Source organism: Trematomus bernacchii, unplaced genomic scaffold (genome assembly GCF_902827165.1).
Source record: "Trematomus bernacchii unplaced genomic scaffold, fTreBer1.1, whole genome shotgun sequence".
NCBI classification, from domain to species: domain Eukaryota; kingdom Metazoa; phylum Chordata; class Actinopteri; order Perciformes; family Nototheniidae; genus Trematomus; species Trematomus bernacchii.
The window spans coordinates 1,210,554-1,237,643 of record NW_022987615.1 but is presented as its reverse complement, the minus strand read 5'-3'; the positions used below and the strand labels follow the sequence as shown (position 1 = coordinate 1,237,643).

At 38.4% G+C, this 27,090-nt stretch overlaps 1 protein-coding gene across 1 annotated transcript; it reads left to right on the top strand.

The window, feature by feature from the left end:
• Positions 1-1,136: 1,136 nt before the first annotated feature.
• LOC117483828 (suppressor of tumorigenicity 14 protein homolog) lies at positions 1,137-26,812 on the top strand. Its single transcript, XM_034132154.1, has 19 exons — positions 1,137-1,524; positions 5,217-5,379; positions 6,918-7,048; positions 7,761-7,831; positions 11,351-11,544; positions 11,714-11,749; positions 12,084-12,312; positions 14,134-14,270; positions 15,856-15,953; positions 16,043-16,143; positions 16,522-16,655; positions 16,771-16,875; positions 18,001-18,108; positions 19,108-19,224; positions 19,687-19,812; positions 21,513-21,696; positions 23,883-24,154; positions 24,977-25,113; positions 26,565-26,812. The coding sequence occupies exons 1-19, from the start codon at positions 1,483-1,485 to the stop codon at positions 26,724-26,726; spliced, it is 2,547 nt and encodes an 848-aa protein (XP_033988045.1). The 5' UTR covers positions 1,137-1,482; the 3' UTR covers positions 26,727-26,812.
• The last annotated feature ends 278 nt before the right edge of the window (positions 26,813-27,090 follow it).

Genomic DNA, 27,090 nt, shown 5'->3' with positions numbered 1-27,090 from the left:
ATGTGAGTACTTCTTCTTTTACTCTCAAGTACAAGATCTGAGTACTTCTACTTTTACTCAAGTACAAGATCTGAGTACTTCTACTTTTACTCAAGTACAAGATCTGAGTACTTCTACTTTTACTCAAGTACAAGACCTGAGTACTTCTACTTTTACTCAAGTACAAGATCTGAGTACTTCTACTTTTACTCAAGTACAAGATCTGAGTACTTCTTCTTTTACTCTCAAGTACAAGATCTGAGTACTTCTACTTTTACTCAAGTACAAGATCTGAGTACTTCTACTTTTACTCAAGTACAAGATCTGAGTACTTCTACTTTAACTCAAGTACAAGATCTGAGTACTTCTACTTTTACTCAAGTACAAGATCTGAGTACTTCTACTTTTACTCAAGTACAAGACCTGAGTACTTCTCCCACCTGTGTATTCCTCTTCAGGACAGAAAAGGCACATACAGTGTGGATGTTTGTGATTAAGTGTAGAAACTGATGTAACAGTGACATCTAGTGGTCGAGGTGGGGATTACAAGTACATTTACTCAAGTACTGCACACACACATTTGAGATACTGCTGTTAAATTGTCTTAAATGAAATCCTCTTATTTATTTCGTCTCCATAAAAGTCCTTAAAATCAATTCAAATAATCCAAAATGTATTCAACAAATAAACAATGATGTGTCATTATAGATTGAAATCATTGGGAGTGAAAATATGCAAATACCATCCAGTTTATTATTAAATATTGCGCAAATGACATGATAAATTAGTTTTAGATTATATTTTTAAGCTATTAATCTCGATCTGAATCTTCAAATAACCTTTAAATGTCAAACACATATTTTAGTTACCATATTTTAAATGTAGGAAATGAACTAAAGTACGTAAGTAAGTGTGTCTAATATAGAATATCTTTACTGTCCACCAGAGACTCTCAGTATATTGTAATGCCAATACTTTTAAATAAATTAAATCAATACAAAATTAAATGCAAAGACTTTTACAGAATGTTTCACATGTTGGTTTATCTGCTTTAAATAATTCAGGAGAGCTTCCTCCTGCTGTTGTTCTGCAACAATAGAACAACATCTGCGAGGCTTTCATTCCCGCAATGCATCATGGGAGATGAGGTGGTTCCTCTACCTGTGGTGACTCTTCTCCTCCTTTATCCTCTCTGGCTCTCTCATGTTTCCTCATTTTCTTTACCGGGGTGCATTTCGGGTTTTCTCCCGATGTGGACGCGTTTAATCCGGCTCTGAAACTCGACCCGGTACCAGCACCGGAACCAGGGATACAAACTCACTTTAAAAACACCATCAATCGGTTGTTTTTGGCACATTTTCTCCATTTTTTCTACCTGTTTCTGAGGACAGAAGCACCTGTTGCTCACCTGTTGCTCACCTGAGGAAACACGAGAGGAGCCGAAGAAGGAATATAACTAAAAAACAAATATATAAAGGAGGGACAAACAAACTTTTAGTCAACATGGATTTAATGGATTCAGGACCGAAGTTTAACCCGAGACAGGTGAGTTCTTACCTGTAATATTAACCCGTACGTGACGTCACAGCCCGGACAGGTTAGTCGGTTTCACCCGAGATAAAAAAGTGAAACCGAGCAGAGTTTCTGTGTAGATATGAAATTTGAGATTATTAATAATCTTCATGTGATTTAACATAATCTATAGTGGGGTTTATCACAGACTGTAACGTGTTTCCCAGCAGGCTGCACTTGTTTCAATGGTTTTGTGTGATTAGTAATGGTTTACATACTATCTGTCATGATGGTGTTGGATTACAGTCACAATATGCTTCAGATATAAAATCTAAATCTTTACAAGCTATTAATAATATCAATTATACACATTAACAGTACAGATATTACTACAGTATTTGTTTATGTTGTGTCTGTTGTTTGCACTTGTTTTAATGACTTTGTATGGGTTGTATTGGTCCATAATAATAATAATTTATAATGGATAATACTCAAACATAACATAAGTAGACCACATACGACATAAAGCAATCATTAAATGACTGAATAAAGCAAAATGACAATCGATTATTGTCATTGTTTTTGTGTTTTTCAGTACAGAATACACGGTTTCTATTGTGTCTACTGCATCTGAAACTATTAGTCCATTAATTAAGTAATTCATTGAATTTAAACTACCATTTAACAGTAGAGGATAGTGACTTAGTACTCGAGTATTTCCATTTTCTACTACTGAATACTTCTACTCCACTACATCTCAGAGGGGCATATTGTACTTTTTACCGCACAGATTAATAATACAAAATATATTTAACAAATATATGATGAGCGAATGTTAAAGATTATTTTCTAGAGCAATGGATGGATGGAAAAATGTCCAGATAGATCAGAGACAAAGCTAAAATAAGTCTCCATATTTAAGGCTCAAAAAGACACTGAAAAAGTACTTTAATGATGGTAAAAATGGTTAATTATGCTTCTCTTTATTGACCTATTGTTGCAGCTTTAATGTTTATAAGATGAATCTCACTGTGCACACTAGGTCTAGGTCTATGACGTTAGCCTAGCTTAGCACACAGACTGTAAACGGAGGGAAACTGCTAGCATCTCCAGCTCTGTCTGATAAACATGGTGTGTTGAGCTGCAGTAACAGTTATTAAAAAGAGACATTGTGGTTTATCAGTGTGTGTGTGTCAGTTTGGAGGTGCAGCTGGACGTCACACAGGGTGGCAGGGTGTGTATCGCAGGATTAAACAAGTCAGTCAGTTGCAGAGAAAACATTCCTGACAACACCCTGCTGCACTTTCTCAGAATAAACAGGTTCACACACACACACGCACGCACACACGCACACGCACACACACACTCACACTCACACTCACACGCACACGCACACGCACACACACACACACACACTCACACTCACACACACACACACACACACACTCACACACACTCACACTCACACACGCCTACTAGATACAAAGTCAATATGTTTTAAATAGCCTACTCTATCATTATTTACAGATATGAAGTTATCTTTTGCGATACTAAATCATTATTTGGTAGAGTTTCCCTTTATATTAACTTTACAGGATCTTACTTTCATAGGGGATGTTTTTAATTGTAGGCAAAATTACATAAAAATGCCCTTTTTAAAATACCCTAACCCATTGGTTCGTTCTCCTTCCTTCATTTCGAACATCATCCATGTCATGATTGTGTTCCCGATGGCTGTTTCTTTGCAAGCGTACTAACCTGTAAAGATCTTTGAGATGCTGTGGTTTGAGGCTCACTGCAATAAAGAGATTTAGACAATATGCTCATAGCTTAGTCTGTAACTGAGTAGGGATGCCAGAAACTGACCATGATCAAATTCGAAAATCGGACAGCCCTGGCGAATATTAATCGATTATTCGCCGCCGCGATAACACAGAAGAGAGATGAATAAACCCCCCTCTCTCTTTAATTATATCCTACTTGTAAACTTTGTTAGCTGTAATTTGGCCCTTCATGGTGTTTGTTTGACAGATAGTCCACGTACGTCTACTGTATGTGCAATGCCTCGTTTTAACTTAAGATAATAAGATAAGATTTACGTAAATGTTCTCTGTACACCAACATGTAAGCCTAGGCATTGCAGATAAATAGAAATTCAAAAGTGTGGAAAATAAACAATTATAAAATATAAACATCTCAAAATGGAAAATACAAACAGAACTACAAAATATACAAGTTGACCATGAAGATACACATCTGTAAACTACCTGACAAATTAAACAATATTGAAGGGCTAAATTACAGCTAACAACATTTAAAAGTATGCTAGTATTTACATTTAGTACACACATCCTTTACTCAAGTAGAAGTACAGATACTCGTGTTTAAAAATACTCTGGTAAAAGTAGAAGTACTGACTAAACTACTTTACTCAAGTGAAAGTAAAGAGGGCTTTGAAATGTACTTCAGTAAAAAGTACCCATAACTACCATCTGTTTTAAAGAGTACCTGACCTCCCTTTATATTAATAGAACAATAATGTCATTGTTAGCTAATGAATGTTTCCATGCTGAACAACGGCAACATGACAACGTTTTCATTGGTCCCTCTTCTTTAGAGAAGACCAGGAAATGATGGATACACGGATCGTGTTCAAATCAATAGGCACGCAATGACTTTAAATAATAATGATCACGCCACCAAACACACATTCAAACTAAAGGAACCAGCCTGTTTGGGAAATGTAAGAAGTAGAAAGTACAGGTATTTGTGTTCAACATGTAAGAAGTAGAAAGTACAGGTATTTGTGTTCAACATGTAAGAAGTAGAAAGTACAGGTATTTGGGTTCAACATGTAAGAAGTAGAAAGTACAGGTATTTGTGTTCAACATGTAAGAAGTAGAAAGTACAGGTATTTGTGTTCAACATGTAAGAAGTAGAAAGTACAGGTATTTGTGTTCAACATGTAAGAAGTAGAAACCTTGATTGGTGATTGGCTAATGGTTACACAAGCCAAAAAATCGTTATGACATCATAAAGTGTCCAAAATCTGATCAGCTCATTTTCAGACAGGTTTTTATATAAATGGATCAGGACAAAAAGAGAGAGAATCTTTGTTCCTGAAACTTTCAGAATCTCTTTACACAGAGGGGACACATGTTGATGTAGAAGAGACATGAAGAAGAGGGGACACATGTTGATGTAGAAGAGACATGAAGAAGAGGGGACACATGTTGATGTAGAAGAGACATGAAGAAGAGGGGACACATGTTGATGTAGAAGAGACATGAAGAAGAAGGGACACATGTTGATGTAGAAGAGACATGAAGAAGAGGGGACACATGTTGATGTAGAAGAGACATGAAGAAGAGGGGACACATGTTGATGTAGAGGAGACATGAAGAAGAGGGGACACATGTTGATGTAGAAGAGACATGAAGAAGAGGGGACACATGTTGATGTAGAGGAGACATGAAGAAGAGGGACACATGTTGATGTAGAAGAGACATGAAGAAGAGGGGACACATGTTGATGTAGAGGAGACATGAAGAAGAGGGGACACATGTTGATGTAGAAGAGACATGAAGAAGAGGGGACACATGTTGATGTAGAAGAGACATGAAGAAGAGGGGACACATGTTGATGTAGAAGAGACATGAAGAAGTGCATTTTGTATAATAGGGGACCTTTAAAGATATCCTATCTGATCTCATCTTGCACCCCAGGACACGGACTGGGACGCGGCGCTGCAGTTCCTCCCGGCCACCGACCCCCAGCAGCATCAGAAGAAGCCGGGTCAGAGGAGGCAGATGTGGGTCGGAGTCGGTCTCCTATTGGCTGCTGCTGCTGTCGCTCTCATCACCGGACTGCTGGTGTGGCACTTCCACTGTGAGAACAGCCATCACACACATTTTAGCCTTTGCAGACCATTTACATCAGGGGTGTCCAAACTACGGCCCGGGGGCCAAATGCGGCCCGCGGACCATTTTGAATCGGCCCTCAGCAAATTCAAAAAAGCATAATGACTTAAGTATAATAAACTTCTGCTTGTCTTATATTGTACTTCTTAAATATATATGTTCAAATATATTACACGGTAGTATTCATGTGTTAATAAGACCACTTTTCAAATCAATACAGTCAATTAAAGTTGAAAACATGTTCTAACAAATCTTAGTTAAAAAAAAAAAAGCCCAATAAATCATTTCCGTAACCAGCTTGAAATACACCCTTCATATTTCCTCTTATTATAATCAATCTGAAGCTTCTGTTTTAAGGAATGGGCTTCTAACACAATAAATGAAACCCTCTAGAGAGCTGAGATGTAGGTTGTTTGTTTTCTTAAAGCATTTTCAAGTATCAAGAATAATTTACCTACATTGGATTTTTCCAACTCATAACTGAACTTATGAGGCAATATAACTCACCTCACTTCAGCGGCCCAGCCCTTCGTATATTTTTCTGTATGTGACCCTCAGTGAAAATAAACAATCCAAAATGTAAACGTCTCAAATTGAAATAAAATAGCATTAAAAAAAAAAAAAAAAGTAAAAAATATACATGTAGAAAATATAATCAGGATATTGTATATATACATTAATTGTGCAAGGAATGGATTATTAAATATTAGATTGAATATGAATGTAAAATGTACAGTGTGATTTTGAGTCCAGTTATCAAGAGAAGCTCTTTTTAAGAACAGCACAGATTCTCACAGATTAATACATTCAAAGATAAAATAAAAGATAACATTTAAATTATATACAGTCACTTTAAAATAAGAAATGAATAAAAATGAACATTTATACATATTTGGGTCATATATACATATTAGATATATTTACATGTATGTGTGTCGGTAAAAAGTTATTGTGAAAACAGTGTGTGTTTTATGGCTTTACAACCAGGGGTTAACACACACAAAAGTAACATGTATTGTACATGAAATCTGCTCTGTTTGCACAATAACTTTGACCTGCATACATACATGTAAATATATGTAATAATCCGGACTCAAATATGTAAAGTACTGTATATATGTTCATTTAATTATTTTCTTGTTTTAACAACTTTTAATTGTATCTATAATTGTATTAATCTTGTGGGAATCTGTACTGTACTTTCGCTCTCACTCTGTTGCTGCTTAAACTCCTCAATTTCCCCACGGCGATTAATAAAGATCCATCTTATCTTATCTTATCTTATCTTATAACACACTACAGGAAAGAGAAACCCCCCAAAAGCAGTAAAGGGCCTCTTAAGTGCTGGTGTATCACTTTCTAGAGTGCTTCCGTTCTTTCCAGAATAATATTTGTGTAGTTGCTGTGTGACTTTGACAATATTTTCCTATTCAAACGGGATGATTTGGACATTGAAGGATTGATACCCAGCATCGTGATTAACAGTGTAATTCTCCGTCTCTTCAGTACGCAGAGACGTCCGAGTGCAGAAGGTTTTTATCGGCTCCATGGGGATCGATAACCAGCCGTTTGTTGCCGAGTACGAAGATCCAGAAGACCCCAAATTCACTCACCTGGCCTCTCTGGTCAGGAAGCAGGTGAGACTGAAGATCATCTGCTCAACAACTGTGTTTAAGGGACTACTTTACGCACCATTTTATGATACATATACTTCTATGCCACTACATTTGAAGGCACATTGTGTACTTTATACTTCCTACATGTGGTTATCACTCCTTTGTTAATAAAAACACATGACATGCTTACAGTATTTGATATAAGGCATTACTGCACTACTAATACAGACAAACTACAACATTAAAATTATAAGAACATTTTGAATTAATGTATTTTATAGTAAAGTTCAAGGTTCAAGGTTCTTTATTGTCAATCTGACATAGCTACAGAGTAATTATGTAGTTGAAAATCTTATGTCACAGGCTTCTCCAACAATGCAACATAATAACATAATAACAATAAGAGCAAGAGCAATACAAAAAGAATAATAGTTATAAAATAAAATAAAGTGATGATGTGGAATAGTGCTATACTGTGAAAGAGCCATTCTGCCTACCGAGTATTTTTACTTTTGATACCTGGAGTACACGGATAATACTTTTGCTTAAGTAACATTTTGTATTCAGAACTTAGACTTGTACTGCAGTATTTTAAGATTTCAGAACTTCTTCCATCACAGGATTTTAGTCTTTTTACAGTACTGATACTTTCTGTATTTGTTGATTTAATGATGGGAACACTGGACGGATATGATAATGTATTTATTTATTTTCTGTGCTTTCTGTCTTTCAGCTGAAACTGATTTACTCCAAAGACTCGGTGCTGGCCAAACACTTCAAAGGCGCCTCAGTGCAGGCCTTCAGGTACCGACCACACACACACTGAGATGTTTAGACTTAAGGTGAAGTATTTAATTAAAGAGTAACTGAACACTTATCCACTCTCCTGAGTTAATTATAGGTAGACTGACTGTTGACTTAACTTCCTGACAACAACAAATACGAGCCGTTCCCGTGGAAAGAGAAAAAGAGGAATAAATTACTTTTTTTGCAAAGCTGTTGCTAGGCAAAGGCAGGCAAATATGAACAAAACTAGTTTACAAAATTACTTTTTGTGTCCTTTATCCAAGCAGACGATTTCTTGGGGCCTTTCAAAAATAACAAACCTTTAAAGAATAAGACGGGTATACAATATAGGAATATAAGTTCCTGTGCATTAAAACATTGTTGGTGATTATAAACAGGATAATTGTATTGTATAATACGTTCAGTACTTTTTTTATTTTGCTGATAACACTTGTATTGTACATCTACTTAACCCTTAGATGCATAAGTGGGTCTTTTTTGACCCGGTGAGCTGGTTTTCTTGAAGTATCTTTGTAATTACATTTTTTTATCATTTCATATTCCAGCTATTCCTCAAAAAACATGTTTTGGATATCATGCCATTCACATTTTAAATTTAAATTTTAAACATTTTAAGAAATTGTAGTTTTTGTATTTCTACCCCAAGCTTCCATAAGTGGGTCAAAAATGGCCCGCATGCATTTCCTATGGGATCCTATGGGAACCTTTGATTCTTATCACCTGTTGCTGTCAGGAATACATTCACTGTAGACCACACAGACTACATCATTCCAGTGGCAAGCCGTGACTTTTATACCTAAGCCCTCTGATAATTTTGCAACGATGTCATCACTATCACGGACATGAGCCATCATGAACAAATGTATGCTAATCATAAATCTATCGATTAGATTTATGATTTGAAAATTATAAAAGTAGGGTAGACATGTGGATATGATCCGGCTGAACAAAACATGCATTTATCTAACGGGTTCGTTTTCCACAGACCTTATTTCGAGCTATTTTCCAAAACCCTATGGAGAAATCCCATTGCTTTTGTGTCGAGGGAACTCATGCGCAGCTTACTTCCGTGTTTTAGGACGCGTCACTGCACCACATGCATAAACCTCACAGCGGGCGGAACTTGTCATAAAGTCCGCGAAAATAAAGCCCACCCATTTAGAGGGAGGATATGATTGGTCAATTGTACTGTCAGTTGACATTACTCTCTCATTGAGTTACTATAGCTGGCCCTCTGTGAATGTACAGAGGGACCAACAAGCTCTCCCGTCTTCACAGTAACTCGCAGAGACGGCATTTAACCCTTCACATTCCAACAGAAACTGAACAGGCAGATTTGAAGGATTTATTTATTTGGAAATGTTATTTTAAATACAATTAAATTAAGTTATTTTGGTAAAACTAATTAAAAATATAACTAAAAAGATATTTAAAAAAATATATTTAAAAAAAAAATGTTTGTTTTTTTATGTTTTCAAATATTATTTTTTAGAATATCTTAGGCCCTCACAGAGGGCCTAGAGGGCCCTGACGGCTCGCCACTGCACTAATCAGAAGTGACACCTCTCAGGAAGATTATTTTACACAGCAAGATCTAATACCTGTCAGTATTATTAGTATAATAATAATAATAATACATTATATTTTTATAGGGCTTTTCAAGGACTCAACATCGCTTTACAATATAAGGGAAGGTTAGGGTGGGGGGTATAGGACCAGTGGCGACTGGTCATTAGGGGCAGGTGGGGCACAGCCCCACCTAGTGTCAGCAGAAAGTATTACAAATAATGATTACTAAAAATGCAAAAAATAAATAAAAATATATATAAAATATATTTTAAGATCATGTTTAATCATCTGATTTGTCTGTACATTGCTGTTTTAGTCTGTGTTCTTCTAATTAGTGTCTACAGTGTGTGCCTATTGAGCTTTATATATACAGTCTATGCTATTGAGCTGTTTAGAGCCATGTGGGACAAAACCTGATCATGCCCCTCCCTCTCAATGTCTAAGTGAATGGTGACTGTAAAAACTACACTGCGCATGCTCAGAGTATTTTCCTATTTAATGTGTGTGGCAAAAAAATAATGACCATAGGGGCACTGAGCTGCCATCCCCACCATACGTCATCTCACATAATTCAGAGCTGATTGGCTGTAAGTACGTGTGCCGCGAAAAGTGTGGTGTGTGTGAAGAGGAGACGAGAGAGCTGCAGTGACGCGTCCTAAAACCAGGAAGTAAGCTGCGCATGGCTTCCCTCGACAAAAAAGCAATGAGATTTCTCTATAGGATTTTAGAAAATAGCTCAAAATAAGATCTGTGGGAAACGTACCTGTTAGATAAATGCACATTTTGTTCAGCCGGATAACATCCACATGTCTACCCTACTTATATAATTTTTGAATCATAAATCTATGGATTAGATTTATGATAGACTTTTGAAACTACAAGAAGATAAGGAGGACTTTTACAAAAAAGTACTAGAAATTTTTGTCCAGAAGGATAGGCAAATGGAATTCATCTTCAAGTCAAGGTAAGACCGCAATTTTATTGAAAATGGGATCTTTACTAAGAGAGAACAATTCAATATTTAAATGATAAAATTACATTTTTTGGGTATCCTTTTGTTGAACTGTCTGTTTAAAATTAATCGAAGCATCAGACAAAAAAAGCTTTTGAAAATAATATAATATTTTGGTTTAGGTCAAAATATAATATTTGTAAACCTGAAGAGTCAGTGCCAGTGCCTCACCAGCCATGAACCTCACTGCACGTCACTGCAGAAGCTTATATATAGACATCTACGTTTTTTGTGCCCTACCACTTTTGTACATATAAAGACGCCACTGTATAGGACTATCAAACTTGATCAACCGGCATGGATTGATGGGGGGTGGGCTATGAGTAGACAAGAGGAGAAGAGATGAGTTTTGAAAAGGGACTGGAATACTGTGATGGTCTCAGAATAGCGGAGACCTTTGCATCGATATGTTCAAAATGTTTTTTTTCAAAATGTAAAAAAAATGTCTAAAATTATAAATAGTGAAAAATTCAATATAAAATATTTCTAGTGTGAACCAAAATATAATACTAAATATTATAAAAGTGATATTTCTTAACCAAAAGGACAAAAATGGCATAAAAACACATATTATTCTAATACGGGTCCTTTTTGACCCACTTATGGAAGAGTGTCGGGTCCAGTCACTCGGGCATCTAAGGGTTAAGTAACTATTTTAATTTGGAACTTTTACCTGTAGTGGAGATTAACACCATAGTATTTTCTACATTGAACACATTATGAAATTATAGTTAAATACATAAAAAAACAGCCAAGAGAATACAAATTATGACAATGAAAATTAGGATAAGACGGGTATTAAATACAATAGTATATCTCAGTGCCGGGTCAGATATGAAAAGTTATTTGATGAAATAAAAGGCAGCGGTAAAAAGATCTTTAAGAGTTTTTGCAGGATATGTTTTCTGTTGTAACTCTTCTTGTTGTCTCTGCAGTGAGGGAGACAGCGGCACAGACAGCGTCATGGCGTATTATCAGTCAGAGTTCGATGTTCACGTCAGCCAGCAGGCGGCGCTGGACGAGGCCATCGAGTCTCAGCAGGCGACGGCCTCGCATCATTCAAGACGACACGGACGAATCCTGCTGAAACCTGCCGACGCTCTGAACGTCCGCAACGTCGTGTCCCGAGGTCTGAATCCATCCCAATGCTTATATCGAATATATTATAATTCAAAGTCGACTTTATTATTTATTTATCTAACAGGGACAGTGCACATTAATTAAAATCCAGGTCCATAAGAGTATATAACTTATACATATAAATCACTAATATTAATGTTTGATCTTTCTGTCCACAGCTATAGACCCACGCTTGAACAGGAACTCTTTAAATGGTGAGTTTGGTTGTGTTTATTTTTAATTTCTCATATGAATATCTTTAAAATTCAAGGTTTCAACACTCTCCGTTATTTTGACACCTAAAGCCAAATATTTATTGGCTCTTTTTAGGTTTTATTATTAGTTGCCTTATTGATAATCAATTACATTTATAGTGAAATGTTTACAAAATATGTGTCTAATTTTTATTTTTCTTATGTACTTCTAGTAATTTTATTTTATTTTTTAAAGAAATTGGGTTGTGCTTTTGGTTGTACATGTTGTGTATTAATCAATCAAAATTTGATCAGAAACACATTGAACATAACATTTCCCCTGTTTATTTTCCAGTGAAAAAGTCCTTTAATGTCCACGTCAAAGAGCCCGGTGTGGTTCAGTCTCCGGGGTTTCCGGACTCTTCCTACCCTCCGAACGTGTTCCTGCAGTGGAGGCTCCGGGCCGACCCAAAGCACCGCATCCGGCTGGACTTCCACACCCTGATCCTGGAGGACGACTGCCAGCAGGACTTCATCCAGATCTACGACTCCCTCGCCCCCATCGAGCCGCGCGTCCTCACTGAGTGAGAACCGCATACTTTAACAACTTCTCCAACAAATCATAAACATATTTGTTGATAACAAAATGAAGAGGGGAAGTATGTGTCTCAAAGAGGACATATTCTGCTGATGTTCAGGTGTATATCAGTATGTAGTGTCTCTACTTTAAAGAGTCCTCTCCTGCTGATGTTCAGGTGTATATCAGTATGTAGTGTCTCTACTTTAAAGAGTCCTCTCCTGCTGATGTTCAGGTGTATATCAGTATGTAGTGTCTCTACTTTAAAGAGTCCTTTCCTGCTGATGTTCAGGTGTATATCAGTATGTAGTGTCTCTACTTTAAAGAGTCCTCTCCTGCTGATGATCAGGTGTATATCAGTATGTAGTGTCTCTACTTTAAAGAGTCCTCTCCTGCTGATGTTCAGGTGTATATCAGTATGTAGTGTCTCTACTTTAAAGAGTCCTCTCCTGCTGATGTTCAGGTGTATATCAGTATGTAGTGTCTCTACTTTAAAGAGTCCTCTCCTGCTGATGTTCAGGTGTATATCAGTATGTAGTGTCTCTACTTTAAAGAGTCCTCTCCTGCTGATGTTCAGGTGTATATCAGTATGTAGTGTCTCTACTTTAAAGAGTCCTCTCCTGCTGATGATCAGGTGTATATCAGTATGTAGTGTCTCTACTTTAAAGAGTCCTCTCCTGCTGATGTTCAGGGTGTATATCAGTATGTAGTGTCTCTACTTTAAAGAGTCCTCTCCTGCTGATGTTCAGGTGTATATCAGTATGTAGTGTCTCTACTTTAAAGAGTCCTCTCCTGCTGATGTTCAGGTGTATATCAGTATGTAGTGTCTCTACTTTAAAGAGTCCTCTCCTGCTGATGTTCAGAGTGTATATCAGTATGTAGTGTCTCTACTTTAAAGAGTCCTCTCCTGCTGATGTTCAGGTGTATATCAGTATGTAGTGTCTCTACTTTAAAGAGTCCTCTCCTGCTGATGTTCAGGTGTATATCAGTATGTAGTGTCTCTACTTTAAAGAGTCCTCTCCTGCTGATGTTCAGGTGTATATCAGTATGTAGTGTCTCTACTTTAAAGAGTCCTCTCCTGCTGATGTTCAGCTGTATATCAGTATGTAGTGTCTCTACTTTAAAGAGTCCTCTCCTGCTGATGTTCAGGTGTATATCAGTATGTAGTGTCTCTACTTTAAAGAGTCCTCTCCTGCTGATGTTCAGGTGTATATCAGTATGTAGTGTCTCTACTTTAAAGAGTCCTCTCCTGCTGATGTTCAGGTGTATATCAGTATGTAGTGTCTCTACTTTAAAGAGTCCTCTCCTGCTGATGTCCAGGTGTATATCAGTATGTAGTGTCTCTACTTTAAAGAGTCCTCTCCTGATGATGTCCAGGTGTATATCAGTATGTAGTGTCTCTACTTTAAAGAGTCCTCTCCTGATGATGTTCAGGTGTATATCAGTATGTAGTGTCTCTACTTTAAAGAGTCCTCTCCTGCTGATGGTCAGGTGTATATCAGTATGTAGTGTCTCTACTTTAAAGAGTCCTCTCCTGCTGATGTTCAGGTGTATATCAGTATGTAGTGTCTCTACTGTGACATGTCTCCATGCTTTAATGTTCAAAAAGCTCTTTATTTTTCTCATACTGCCTGTGCTGCAGCACCTCTTTTCACCCTCTGTCTGAAACCAGAGCCCAGTCTGCTCTGATTGGTTAGCTGGCCAGCTCTGATGTGATTCCTTAACTATCTTAATTATCACATTCAATTTGTTGGAGTGCTAGCCAATAGAAAAGCCAGTGTGATTAATCTCCTGGTGTTCTTCAGTACTAACTCCACTCTCTCCTCAGACAGTGTGGATATCCTCACGGCTCTCTCTCCTTCATCTCCTCTGGAAACGTCCTCCTGCTGACGCTGATCACCAGCGAGGAGAAGAACTTCCCTGGATTCAGAGCCAACTACTCCCAGATCCCTCTCACTGAGCAAGGTACGACAGGAAGTACAAACACTGCAGTAATATTGTACATCACTGGTCCACTGAAACACATTATATTCACACATCTAAAAAAAAAAAAATAGACTTCTAATATTGTTTGATTCCTTAATTTGCTCTAAAGATAAATTCCTCCAATAACGTCATTTCTGTAAAACCTTCAGTGATGACATCTCTTACTATAGCCTGAGCAAGCAGTTGATCGACAGAAAAACAACTATTTATATATGGTACATTGATGTATACAATGTGAATACAAGTAATTTTGCAATGCTTCTTTTTGCTGCATGTGTGACACTCTTAATATCTTTTGGGTTTTGAGACACTGTGGAAAGCAGGATGTTTGCATCACTGATGATAATGAATTGTGGCTGTTAACATTCACTAGCAATTTGTCTAATAGTTATTTTTGCATTATGCTTGCACAAAATTACCTGAAAGAATGATTAATTATTACAATTAGATAACATGTTAATTGCCTTAGTTGTTATGGAGTGTTTACTCTTCTTAACACCTGTTAGAAAAATATCCCTCATCACCGGCTTGAGCTTCAATCTCAGGATCCATGTATTTGTGATCCTCTCCAGAATGGAAGGAGTCATCACATACAGAGCATCAACTAGTTCCTGAACAGTGTCCTTCACATGCTGATATCCAAGAGAGGGAGTTACACAGTCACAAGATGGAGGAATAGAAAGCAGTATTCAATGTTTACTTCAGATTAGCTCCACGTCAGAAATGATCATGCTTGTCATATGTCTATCTCCATAGAGGCTGAATCATCATGTTAATCACATAGCTATCATATGCCTAAAACAGTCCTGATGCTCTTCTAGGTAATCATACATCCTGTCATGTACACAGCTACAGTTGGGATACCTTTGTTATCACGTGTACTCTGATATTGGAAGAGTACATTCAGAATTTTCCCAACAACACCTGAGGCAATTTATCTCCATCCATGATCGCTGTATCATCAGAGAGGTATCAGTGTGACCTCAAACTTCTGTGCCGTTAGTCGTGATGTTATAGAAGTTGATTCTCCTCAGTTTAAAGTGGACCTATCATGCTATATTTGAATAATATAGTGTAGGACCATACCTATATAATGCATATTTATACTTTTTTTTTTTCAAAATACCAAACAGATCATGCATTTTAGCCATGCCTCATTTTGCTCAATTTGACATTTTTTAGCTCTGGGAAGGGCAGATTCAGTGAGAACAGCACCATCTACAGGCCTGGCATATGTACTACAGCGTCTCCAGCGCTTTCGAACGGCAATGGCCGTGGCTGTCTCCTCCTGATTGGTGGAGTTGGCCCAATAGCCGTAGCGCCACCGTCCTGACGTCAGGACAGTGTTCAAATCTGGATCAGTTTTTATCAGATCCGTTGCAGCCCCTTTTTTAGAGATTTGGGTATGGAGGAAAATAGAGAGGGTTGTGTTTTCTGACACTTGGTGAGTTCCCTGGAACACCGGGGACACATATTCATTTATAAAAGACGTACAAAAGTGCATTTTGCATGATAGGTCCCCTTTAAGTTTCCTAAATGTCTAACATATCTGTGTTTATTTCAGAGTGTGGAGGAGCACTGACTGCAGAGAGAGGCTCCTTCTCCTCGCCGTTCTTCCCCTCCAACTATCCTCCAAAAACCACGTGTGTGTGGACCATCAAGGTGAGGAACCATTTTAATTGGTTTATTAAGAATTAAAGTCTTGTTATTGTTCCCTACAGGCTCCCATTAACTATATTGTCTCTTTTCAGGCTCCAAAGGAGAAGTTTTTGAAGGTTCAGTTCAACAAGTTCTTCCTGGGGAAATACAGCAGCCAGTGCCAGAATGATTATGTGGACGTCAACGGTCAGAGGTCGGCATTTTGTCTCTTCATATTTCCTCTCTTTCAACACTGGCTCCTAATGAAGGTGTCCAACCTTGAAATTACTTTTAAAAAAACCCACTTCTTTGAGGATTGCAATTATGTGATTTTATTTCCGTTTGATTACATTTGTTCTGTTTTACTCTCTGTTTTGTTTGGTTGCTGTTTTTTATTTAATTTCATTCTCTGTGGGTTTGGAATTCTGTTTGTATTGGTAAGTACTTAATAGCGTCTATATACTGTACAGTACTATGTAAAACAAATGTATTATTGTTGTTTTTATTACCTTATAAGTCAATATACTGTACACCTCTTTAAAGAAGCGAGTGTTTTGAATCTAAATGGTGTTTTTGTGTCTGTTTGGTGTAGATTGTGTGGCAGTAAACCGAAGAGCACCGTGGTCACCAGCCAGAAAAATGAGATGACGATCACATTTAAATCGGACTCGTCTTACATAGACCAGGGTTTCATCGCAGAGTACGAAGCATTTATCCCGAATAACCGTACGACTGATTTAATTTTCATTTTGAAATGCCACTTTGTCATGCTAACCTTCAGTTTTTAGATTGATAATCTTCTTTTTAATGACTTTTTTTCCTCCTGAATGTCGTTGATCAGCGTGTCCGGGGAGGTTTCAGTGCACCAACAATCTCTGCATCAACAGCACGCTGCAGTGCGACGGCTGGAACGACTGCGGAGACGGCAGCGACGAGGACAACTGCAGTGAGTCCAAAACACACTGCCTGACGAGTGTCTTTATTTTCACACAAGATATACAAAAAATGTAACTGGATGGATCGTTTTTTCAGACAGAACATTAATCTCAGATAACTCAAAAACCGGCCATACAAAATCCAACATCCTGCTGCTGTAAATACTGACTACAGCATCAAATGTGGTTTAATAGGCTGCTGGAAATAGTCCTAAAGATATGCACTATTTCCTCCTGTCACCAGCTGTTTAAGAAAGCTTTTATTATGACACTATTGCTGCGTTCGCACGCTCCTCAGATGTTCCCAAGTCCTTCTTCTGACACGTGTTTTCATGATCTTCAGGTCGTAAAGTTGAAACAGCTTGGACTCTACAAAGAGGATGTGTGTTGCTCTTTATTTCTTGAAGTGTTGCTAGCTTGTTCCACTATTGGTTATCCTGCTAAGTTATTAATGTTGTCCCTCTACATTCCCTAAAGCCCCTTAAATGTTGCTTTACCTCAGGTTTGGAGGATTAACGCTAATCAAAAGTCAAAGTCAACTTTATTGTCAATTTCAAAATATGTTTGTACACACAGAAAGATCAAAATACTGTTTCCCACAGTCCCGAGGTATAAAAAAACTCACACATTAAAATACAAGAACACTTTATAATTTACAAAAAAAACACACAAAATAACCGTTTACTTCAAGTACGCAGGATATATATAAAAAAAGATGATGTACATTGCAAATGGAAGTGCAAAATTGTCCATAGCAGCGTAAAAGTGACTGTGACTGGTGCTGGATCTTTAAATAACTTCTTTAACCTATTCACATCCCTCTACAATGTAACACAACTAACGATTTGTACCTACCCTTACCGTATAGTAATATGCAATACCTAAACTATTTTAAGGTCTCCTTGCATCAATCCCACATTTACTTGCGTCCACCATAATATAATGCCAATTTGGTAAGTAGTGCACCAACATTTTTGCTGACTTTCCAAGTTGTTGTTTTTGATTTATTTGAGGGAGCGTTTATGGAACTTTTAACGTCTGAAGTAGTAACCAATGGGCTCCAAGCTGAGAGCCACAAAACAGGAAGTGAGAAAATATTGAAAGACACACTAACACATGACTTGTTTTTCTTTCAGAGTGTGAGGCAGTTCAGATGAAGTGTAAAAACGGCCGCTGCAAACCCAAGTTCTGGGAGTGTGACGGGTTTGACGACTGTGGGGACAGCACTGATGAGGAGAACTGTGGTGGGTTACCTGTAGTATTTTAGATCTTTTAGTGATTTTGACATTTTATTTTAATTATCCAGAACATTTTTTATTGTTTTGTTTATAATATTTATAATTACATTTTTAATTGTTAGTTCTCTTTTCCACTTTTTAAAGTATTTTAAAGGGGGCCTATCATGCAAAATGCACTTTTTTATGTCTTTTATACATAACAATGTGTCCCCGGTGTGTCAGGGAACTCACGCAGCGTCAGAAAATAAAACCCTCTCTCTTTTCCTCCGTACCCAAATCTCTAAAATCGGGGCTACAACGGAGCTGATCCAGATTTGCGTCCGATATGACGTAATATAGGCGGAGGACCCACAGCACTATCAGAAAGTTGCTATCAGAAACAATGCCCGACTGTTTTGGATGTAATATGGTCGGTGTTTACATTAGCATCGCTAACACTCAGAGCTAACCTGTACTGGAGAGCATGTGTGTGAAGAAGCAGGAAATAAAAAGGAACTCACCTTGTGGTATAACCGGCAAGAGAGAAAGCCTTTGAGCTCCATACTGTTTCAGAAATAATCCTTGATCTAATAATCCTTGCGTTTCATCACTGCAGCATTTTAGACAGTATCTGCCAGGTTTTTAAAAAAAAAATTATTTAGCCTTTATTTATACAGGTGAACATCTCATTGAGACACAGGGTCTCATTCTCAAGAGAAACCTGTTTATACCCAGAATCAGCACTTTTGGAACAGGAAGTGAAATAGAGGGATATGAGGCATGGCTAGAATGGGTGATCTGTTTGGTATTTTGAGCAAAACACTTCATAGACATGTTTTTTATATTTTTTTATATATCTGAGACCTATGCTATTGCCTAAAAATAGCATGATAGGTGACCTTTAAGTATTGTATTTTAATGTCTGAACACTTCTTCATCTATCTACTGTATCTATCTATCTATCTATCTAATCTGAATGTTAGAAATTGAGTATCTCACTGTTGGATATGTTTCAATTCCTTTTAGTAAAATGCAAACCAGGAGAGTTTGCCTGCAGAAACAACCGCTGCATCCCGGAGAACTTAAAATGTAACGGAAAGGATGACTGCACAGACGGATCAGATGAGTCCAAGTGTGAGAAATGTGAGACAAACAACACTTTTTACTCAAGTAAATTCTGTTTAGGCTTGTCACCACTCGCTTTCTTAGCTTAGTATAAGCGCTTGGTATTAAACTTTGCATAATCTAGCCTAGCTTGCAGTGTTTACTTTGGTCGGAGTTCTTCTATTCTTATTTTGTCACTTAATCTACTGATAAAAGACCACAGTTGAATTTGAGTCAGCATGCACATTTTTACAGACTTACATGGTGGAAACAGAGCAGCTAATATTGCTAGCAACAAGTTAGCATGCTGTTTGTATTCCATCTCTTTGCCCTGCTCACAAATACTCAAGTTTATGGAACACAGAGATTAAAGGAGACGAAAGAAATAAGCATGACAGCAAAAGGCAGAAAGACTCTGAAAGTTAGATAGAATGAAAGGAAACCATAAAACAGTGTGTTTCTTTCTGTTGTACTGATAGTGTGTGTGTGTCCTGTGTTCAGCTCTGGTGCTGCAGACGTGTTCAGAGTTCACCTTTCGCTGCAGCAATGGACGCTGCATCAGTAAAGTGAACCCAGAGTGTGACGGAAAGACTGACTGTGAGGACGGATCTGACGAGGAAAACTGCCGTATGTTTAATACACACACACACACACACACACACACACACACACACACACACACACACACACACACACACACACACACACACACACATTAGACCATGCACTAAATTAGCTAACTGTTAATGTAGGAGTGGTGCAGGAATGATTCCAAAAACCTAGAAATGAGTTAGCATTTTACAACTTCCAGTTCCCTCGTCGGACAATGGTTACCTGAATTAACCCGGTATCACGGCAAGACGTGAACATGTGACGATTTACCATGCTGGGAGACGTCCCTTGGTGTAAATATAGCCTATCTACCAATTGGATCAAATATAAAAGTCAGCCGAATTATTATTGATACTGCAAGGAGACGTATTGTGTGAAAATAAATGTAAGATGTTGTTTAATTGTTGATATATTTATGATCCACGTCACGTATTCAGTTTTCGGATTTCGCATCGCATAAACACCATATCCCAGCGTGCATTGCGGCTAAACCATCCAATCACCGAGCTGAGGATCTTGCCTACGTCTGTTTCCGGTATTGTTTATGACGGATGTATTTTGTTATACACACAGTCCTTCACATTTACATTTTAATTTACATTCATGTATTTCGTGAGGCCTTCTAAAATGTTTTTAAATATAACTAGGGGTCTAGTTGAAGAGTTTGTAAATTAACATGAACCCAAGCTGTTGCCTGGCAACGCAATCGCACAACGTCACGTCCGTTAATTCCACACACATGGATTAACATCGATTTAATACATTAATGTAGGCTTTGTTTCTGCTAAAAGAGGTGTCGACCAGCTGGGGCAACAAGAAAATCGGCGAAATCGAGTGTGACTATTAAAAAATAAATCATTATTATATTAATATTGACAATAACAACCGACCGTCGTGGTAGAGCATTTGCTTGGCATTTCCGGGTATTTCTCCACTGGTTGGGCCATGTTAACAATACCATGTAACTGTCACGTTTGAAGGGACGAAATCGTGACATCTGCACGTCTCCCAGCATGGTAAATCGTCACATGTTCACGTCTTGCCGTGATACCGGGTTGCCCTGAATGTGTTTTTGGTCGTTGAAATAAGGTCTGTTTTGTTCTACGACATAAAATAGGTCAGTAAATACCCCACTGGTGAATAATAAAATGCCGGTTGCTAACTTAACGTCATCATGGCCAACATTAGCCGCCTTTAGCTTAGTGATGGGGACGTTTAGTCATGTGACCGTGCTGTAGTTCCTTTATAGCCCAACATTAGCCGCCTTTAGCTTAGCGGTGGTGATGTGAAATCATGTGACCGTTCAGTAGTTCCTTTATAGCCCAACATTAGCCGCCTTTAGCTTAGCGGTGGTGATGTGAAATCATGTGACCGTTCAGTAGTTCCTTTATAGCCCAACATTAGCCGCCTTTAGCTTAGCGGTGGTGATGTGAAGTCATGTGACCGTGCAGTAGTTCCTATATAGCCTAACTCTAGCTTTTTACTTCAGAAATCATAAAGTGGTGTTAATATGTGGAGATTATCCTGCTGAACAAAACGTGTAAGTATCATAAACGTTTGTTTGACACAGAGATTATTAACTGCAATAATCCAAAATCAGAGATATTCCATTCGCTTTTTGTGGAGGGAACCAGGAAGATGATAACTTCAGGGTCGACCTACAGTCAAACGTCATCACTGCACCACTTTATGTCTTTTATCTGTGTGTTTTTCAGAGTGTGGGACGAGGCCGTACCGCAGCTCTCGCATCGTGGGGGGCCAGGCGTCCCGGGAGGGGGAGTGGCCCTGGCAGGTCAGCCTCCACATCCCGGGGGTGGGTCACGTCTGCGGGGCGTCGGTGCTGAGCAACCGATGGCTGCTGACCGCCGCACACTGCGTGCAGGACAGCGGAGTCAACAAGTACGAGATACTTGTTCAAGGCATCATTTCTGACGTGTTATGTAATCAGTGGCGTTTTTATATGTACAAAAGTGGTGGGGCACAAAAAACGTAGATGTCTATATATAAGCTTCTGCAGTGACGTGCAGTGAGGTTCATGGCTGGTGAGGCACTGGCACTGACTCTTCAGGTTTACAAATATTATATTTTGACCTAAACCAAAATATTATATTATTTTCAAAAGCTTTTTTTGTCTGATGCTTCAATTCATTTTAAACAGACAGTTCAACAAAAGGATACCCAAAAAATGTAATTTTATCATTTAAATATTGAATTGTTCTCTCTTAGTAAGATCCCATTTTCAATAAAATTGCGGTCTTACCTTGACTTGAAGATGAAGTCCATTTGCCTATCCTTCTGGACAAAAATCTCCATTACTTTTTTGTAAAAGTCCTCCTTATCTTCTTGTAGTTTCAAAAGTCTATCATAAATCTAATCGATAGATTTATAATTCAAAAATTAGACATGTGGATGTTATCCGGCTGATCAAAACGTGCATTTATCTAACAGGTACGTTTCCCACAGATCTTATTTCGAGCTATTTTCTAAAATCCTATGGAGAAATCTCATTGCTTTTTTGTCGAGGGAAGCCATGCGCAGCTTACTTCCTGGTTTTAGGACGCGTCACTGCAGCTCTCTCGTCTCCTCTTCACACCCCACACTTTTCGCGGCACACGTACTTACAGCTCTGAATTATGTGAGATGACGTATGGTGGGGATGGCAGCTCAGTGCCCCTATGGTCATTATTTTTTTGCCACACACATTAAATAGGAAAATACTCTGAGCATGCGCAGTGTAGTTTTTACAGTCACCATTCAGTTAGACAGTGAGAGGGAGGGGCATGATCAGGTTTTGTCCCACATGGCTCTAAACAGCTCAATAGGCACACACTGTATACACTAATTAGAACACAGACTAAAACAGCGATGTACAGACGAATCAGATGATTAAACATGATCTTAAAATATATTTTATATTTTTTTTTATTAATTTTTTGCATTATTTGTAATACTTTCTGCTGACACTAGGTGGGGCTGTGCCCCCCCTAGTGCCTGCCCCTAGTGACCAGTCGCCACTGTATGTAATCAATATTGTACTAACAAAAATGAGTTTATTGACTTGAAAATGATCAAATTGCTTCCACTAAGAAAATCTAACGACTGGAACTCCGACAAGTGAATTTAAAATGAAGGCAGTTCTGATAGAGGTTTTCTGTGACTGTCCAAGTCTGTTCACAGTTTCTGATCCACTAACAAGTCCTTAAACTCTCCAGAGCGCATACCGTGCTCCCGTTAGTGTTTACTTCCTGTCTCTCTGCTTCTGTTAAGTTTATCTGACGTCTAACGCTCCGTCTTTTAACCTCTTTTCCATCTCTCCCTTGATCCTCCTTAGCAACAGTCATTATTATTATTACGCTTAGCAGAGGTGTGTTATCGAGTATTAAAAACCTCTGAAATGTCCAAACTGACCAATCAGAATCCAGTATTCAACCAAGTCGTGTAATAAATATATATAAGACATAAAAAAATGAAAAAATACATAAGTAAAATTGTGCAAAGAATATTTCACGACCTATGTGCAAGTAATGTAGGAGGAGTTCACTACAGTATACACAAGTACAAATAGATAAGATGAGCTAAAGATAGAATGTAAAATAAAATAATGCTTATTGTAATAATAGATACATCTGTGAGATGCAAACCGATGAATGGTATGTAGCTAGATTAGCGGAACATATGTTTGTAATTAGCTTTATGTTTACAAATGTGTGTGTATGTATGTATGTATGTATATGAACAGGGGTATGTAAGTGTGTATGAATATTTGTGAAATCATCCCTGTTTTATTCGAGCCATGACGAAATATGAACTGTGTGATTCATTGCTTTATAATCAGCTTTAATTTAACTCTAAATATAATACTGCTTGGATGTAATTGTTGTCTTTGTTTCTTCTTGTTTTCTTTGTTGTGATTTACCTATGTTATATGTAATCATATGAGTTTATATTCTGAACAAAATGCATCTGTTTAATGAAAATTAGCAGCACTTCGCTCACTTTCATTTTCTGGTATTACAGTCTTCTTGAATTTGTGCAAATGCTTCCTCCATCCGACGTGACCTCTGACCTGTGTTTTGGTGGTGCAGGTACTCTCAGGCGGACCAATGGGATGCCTTGCTGGGTCTGCATGTTCAGAGTCAGACCAACGAGTGGACGGTGAGGAGGAAAGTGAGGCGGATCGTCGCTCACAAGAACTACGACACCTTCACCTACGACAACGACGTGGCTCTGATGGAGCTGGACTCGAACGTCACGCTCAACCAGAATATCTGGCCCATCTGCCTGCCCTCGCCCACGTACGACTTCCCAGCAGGCCAAGAGGCGTGGATCACCGGCTGGGGCGCCACCAGAGAGGGAGGTGAGCAAAATCAGGGTGACGACTATAAAGTGGTGCAGGAATGAGTCCTACAAAATGGAAATGAGTCAGCTTTTTAGCAGTTTTAACCAGAAAGTGGCCATATTACTGTTAAACACCTGAACTAAGAACATCCTGTTGGCAACTCACAAATTATGTATCAATTGTATATAGACTCTTATGGCACTACTTCTATTCTACTTTATTGTATTTGCTTGCACTATTTTATCTGTTTTATTGTGTTGCACTGTTGGAGGAGCCTGGGACCTAAGATTTGAATCGACATAACTACACTGTAGCTATGTACAAATTACAATAAAAGCCTTGAATCTTGAAAATATATTTGTACCCCCAATGGGCTGATTTTATGAATTTTGGGTCGATCTTTTTTTATCCTAAAATCAATTATTCTCAATTTACCTCGAAAAACCACACAAACAATTGTCCAACTCGGCCTAGCAATTTTTTAGCTATTGTCTGCATATGCTAATTATTTAAACCTATGCTAATTTAGCAAATTGCCCAACATATGCAAGTTAGCATCCAGCAGTTTCTATGTTCTGGGGACCCATACTTTACATTTCTATCATAAAACTTGGGGGTACTCAAAATGTCAGGGTTCACAGTGCTGGCTTCCTGTTCCTTAAAACCTAAAGTTTCTACAATGAGTTTTAAGCAGGAAGCAGATCTTCAACAGTAGTCTATCTGATTTACAATCTAAGATTAATTTGGATGTAAGAGTTGACTCATTGATTTGTATTCATCCATTTTAAACCTTAGTTTACGTTTATGTATGTTTCTTACTTTGGTTATCTTGTCCGTCAGGCGGTGTTGCCCGCATCCTCCAGAAGGCGGAGGTCCGGGTCGTCAACAGCACGGTGTGTAAGACTCTGATGGACGACGAGGTCACCGACAGGATGATCTGTGCCGGGGTCCTCAAAGGAGGCGTGGACGCATGTCAGGTAAAAAACACAGAGCAACATGTCTACCTTGTATATAAAGATCATGATTACTAATGCATTCCAATAACCGTATACCAGAAAAATATTTAGTATGCCCTTTTCCATACTATATCAAATATCAGGACGTCCTACTGCATCCAGACGCATTACGAAAGCCAGATTTTCTGACCCAAAATCCTTTGCACATCTGATTATTGTATTAAAATTACTATTAAAATAGTTATTGTACTGATCCAGAAAAATCCAGATATTCTACACAGTGGTTCTCAGCCATTGCCTATTAATGACCCTAAACGTATTTAATTGGGTCAAAATATCATTGGGCAAAATACCTTACCCCAAATTGCTCCCGATGGCCAACAGTGTGTGAATGTGTGTGAATGTTGGTTTCCTTGAGCATGAATGGCTGAATGCTGACGTGTATATGTAAAAGCGCTTTGAGGGGTTGTAAAGACTGGATGAAATGCAGTCCAATTACAATTTACCTCCATTTGAAAAGGTTTTGTTCCAGGGATTTTTATCTTAAAATATGTGGGTTGCTAGATGGAATTAAGATCACAATTCAAAAGTTGTCAACTACAATTGCGGATATAAACATGGAGAGAATCAAAGCTATAAGTTAAGAAAAGTCAGTCTTATGGCTCTTGTAGAAACTGAGTAATTCTTGATGAACTATTCCCCATTTTTCTCTCAGCTGAAGTATTTTACATACTCCGTGTCCGACCCTCCCTGTCTTCCTCTGATTTAAGCCTCTCAGAGGGGATCGTTGTTTCTCTGTCGCGGCTCCCACACTGTGGAATAATCTGCCCATGCACATCAGACAGACCTCCACACTGTCTGTTTTTAAATCACTTCTTAAAACCCACCTTTTCTCCTTAGCGTTTTGACATCTTGTAGATTGTTGCTTTTATTGCTTTTAAATTGTCTATTGTTTTTACTTGTACTTGTTTTATGGTGTGTGTGAGCTGAGCTGTGTGAATTGTGTATGTTTGTTTGTTTATTTGACTGTAAAGCACTTTGGTCTGGAGGTTTTAAAGTGCTTCATAAATAAAGCTGTATTGTATTTGTGATGGAAACTTCTGAAGAAATGGAGACTCAGAGAGACACGGGGAGAGCTGGAACTTTGATGGCAAACACTGCTGGTTTATTTGGAGCTTCGGCCGGAGAATTCACAAGACATGTTCTGAAGATCTCTACCCCAGACCCATGTGTTTAGCTAGTTCTGAGAGAATAATCAACATTGTGCATAACAAGATAAAGCACTATAATAACACCTCTATCAGCTGACGCCAACAGGCAGGAACAGGGAGACAAAACACTGAGAGCAGCCCGGTCACAGGTCTGTGCTCAGCGATGGCAGTACAGACTGATAAACTGGGTCAAAGTAATGGGCCTAGGAAAACATTTCCCCAACAGTGTTGTAATGTAACCCTCCTCTCTGTGTCTCTCAGGGAGACTCCGGGGGTCCGCTGTCCGTCACCGCCGCCAGTGGGCGGGTCTTCCTGGCCGGCGTGGTGAGTTGGGGCGACGGCTGCGCTCGCAGGAACAAACCCGGCGTCTACGCCCGGATCACCAAGTTCAGGCGCTGGATAAAGGAGAACTCAGGAGTGTAGAGGACGGGTAACTCTCAAGGACATCTATACCTGAATGTGACTCAACTCTTTGTATTGGAATACGCAGTAAAAACCTGTGAAACAGACTTTCATTTTAGAGGTTTTTCTAAGTTTACAAATGTTCTTTAAATCAACAAAGCAGTTTGGGGGGAGCTGACCGCACTGCTTCTGCTAAGAAAGAGAAAAACACTTTTCTGCTAAATGTCGTATCGTTCATGTTGGGGAGCAGGGAAATATTCTCATGTATATATTTTTGCTATAAAATACTTAATAAGATTAAATGATGTTTGTTTGGAGATGAAACACTTGAAATGTTTCCCTAAACTCAGCGGTGAAATGTAATATAGTACATTAACTCCAGTAC

Bases quoted from the DNA above. Each gene is read 5' to 3' on its own strand.
- LOC117483828 (XM_034132154.1), top strand. From the start codon at position 1,483: ATGGATTTAATGGATTCAGGACCGAAGTTTAACCCGAGACAG. The intron at 19,813-21,512 runs GTATGTTTAATA...TGTGTTTTTCAG, and splicing joins ATCTGACGAGGAAAACTGCC to AGTGTGGGACGAGGCCGTAC. The intron at 24,155-24,976 runs GTGAGCAAAATC...CTTGTCCGTCAG, and splicing joins GGGCGCCACCAGAGAGGGAG to GCGGTGTTGCCCGCATCCTC.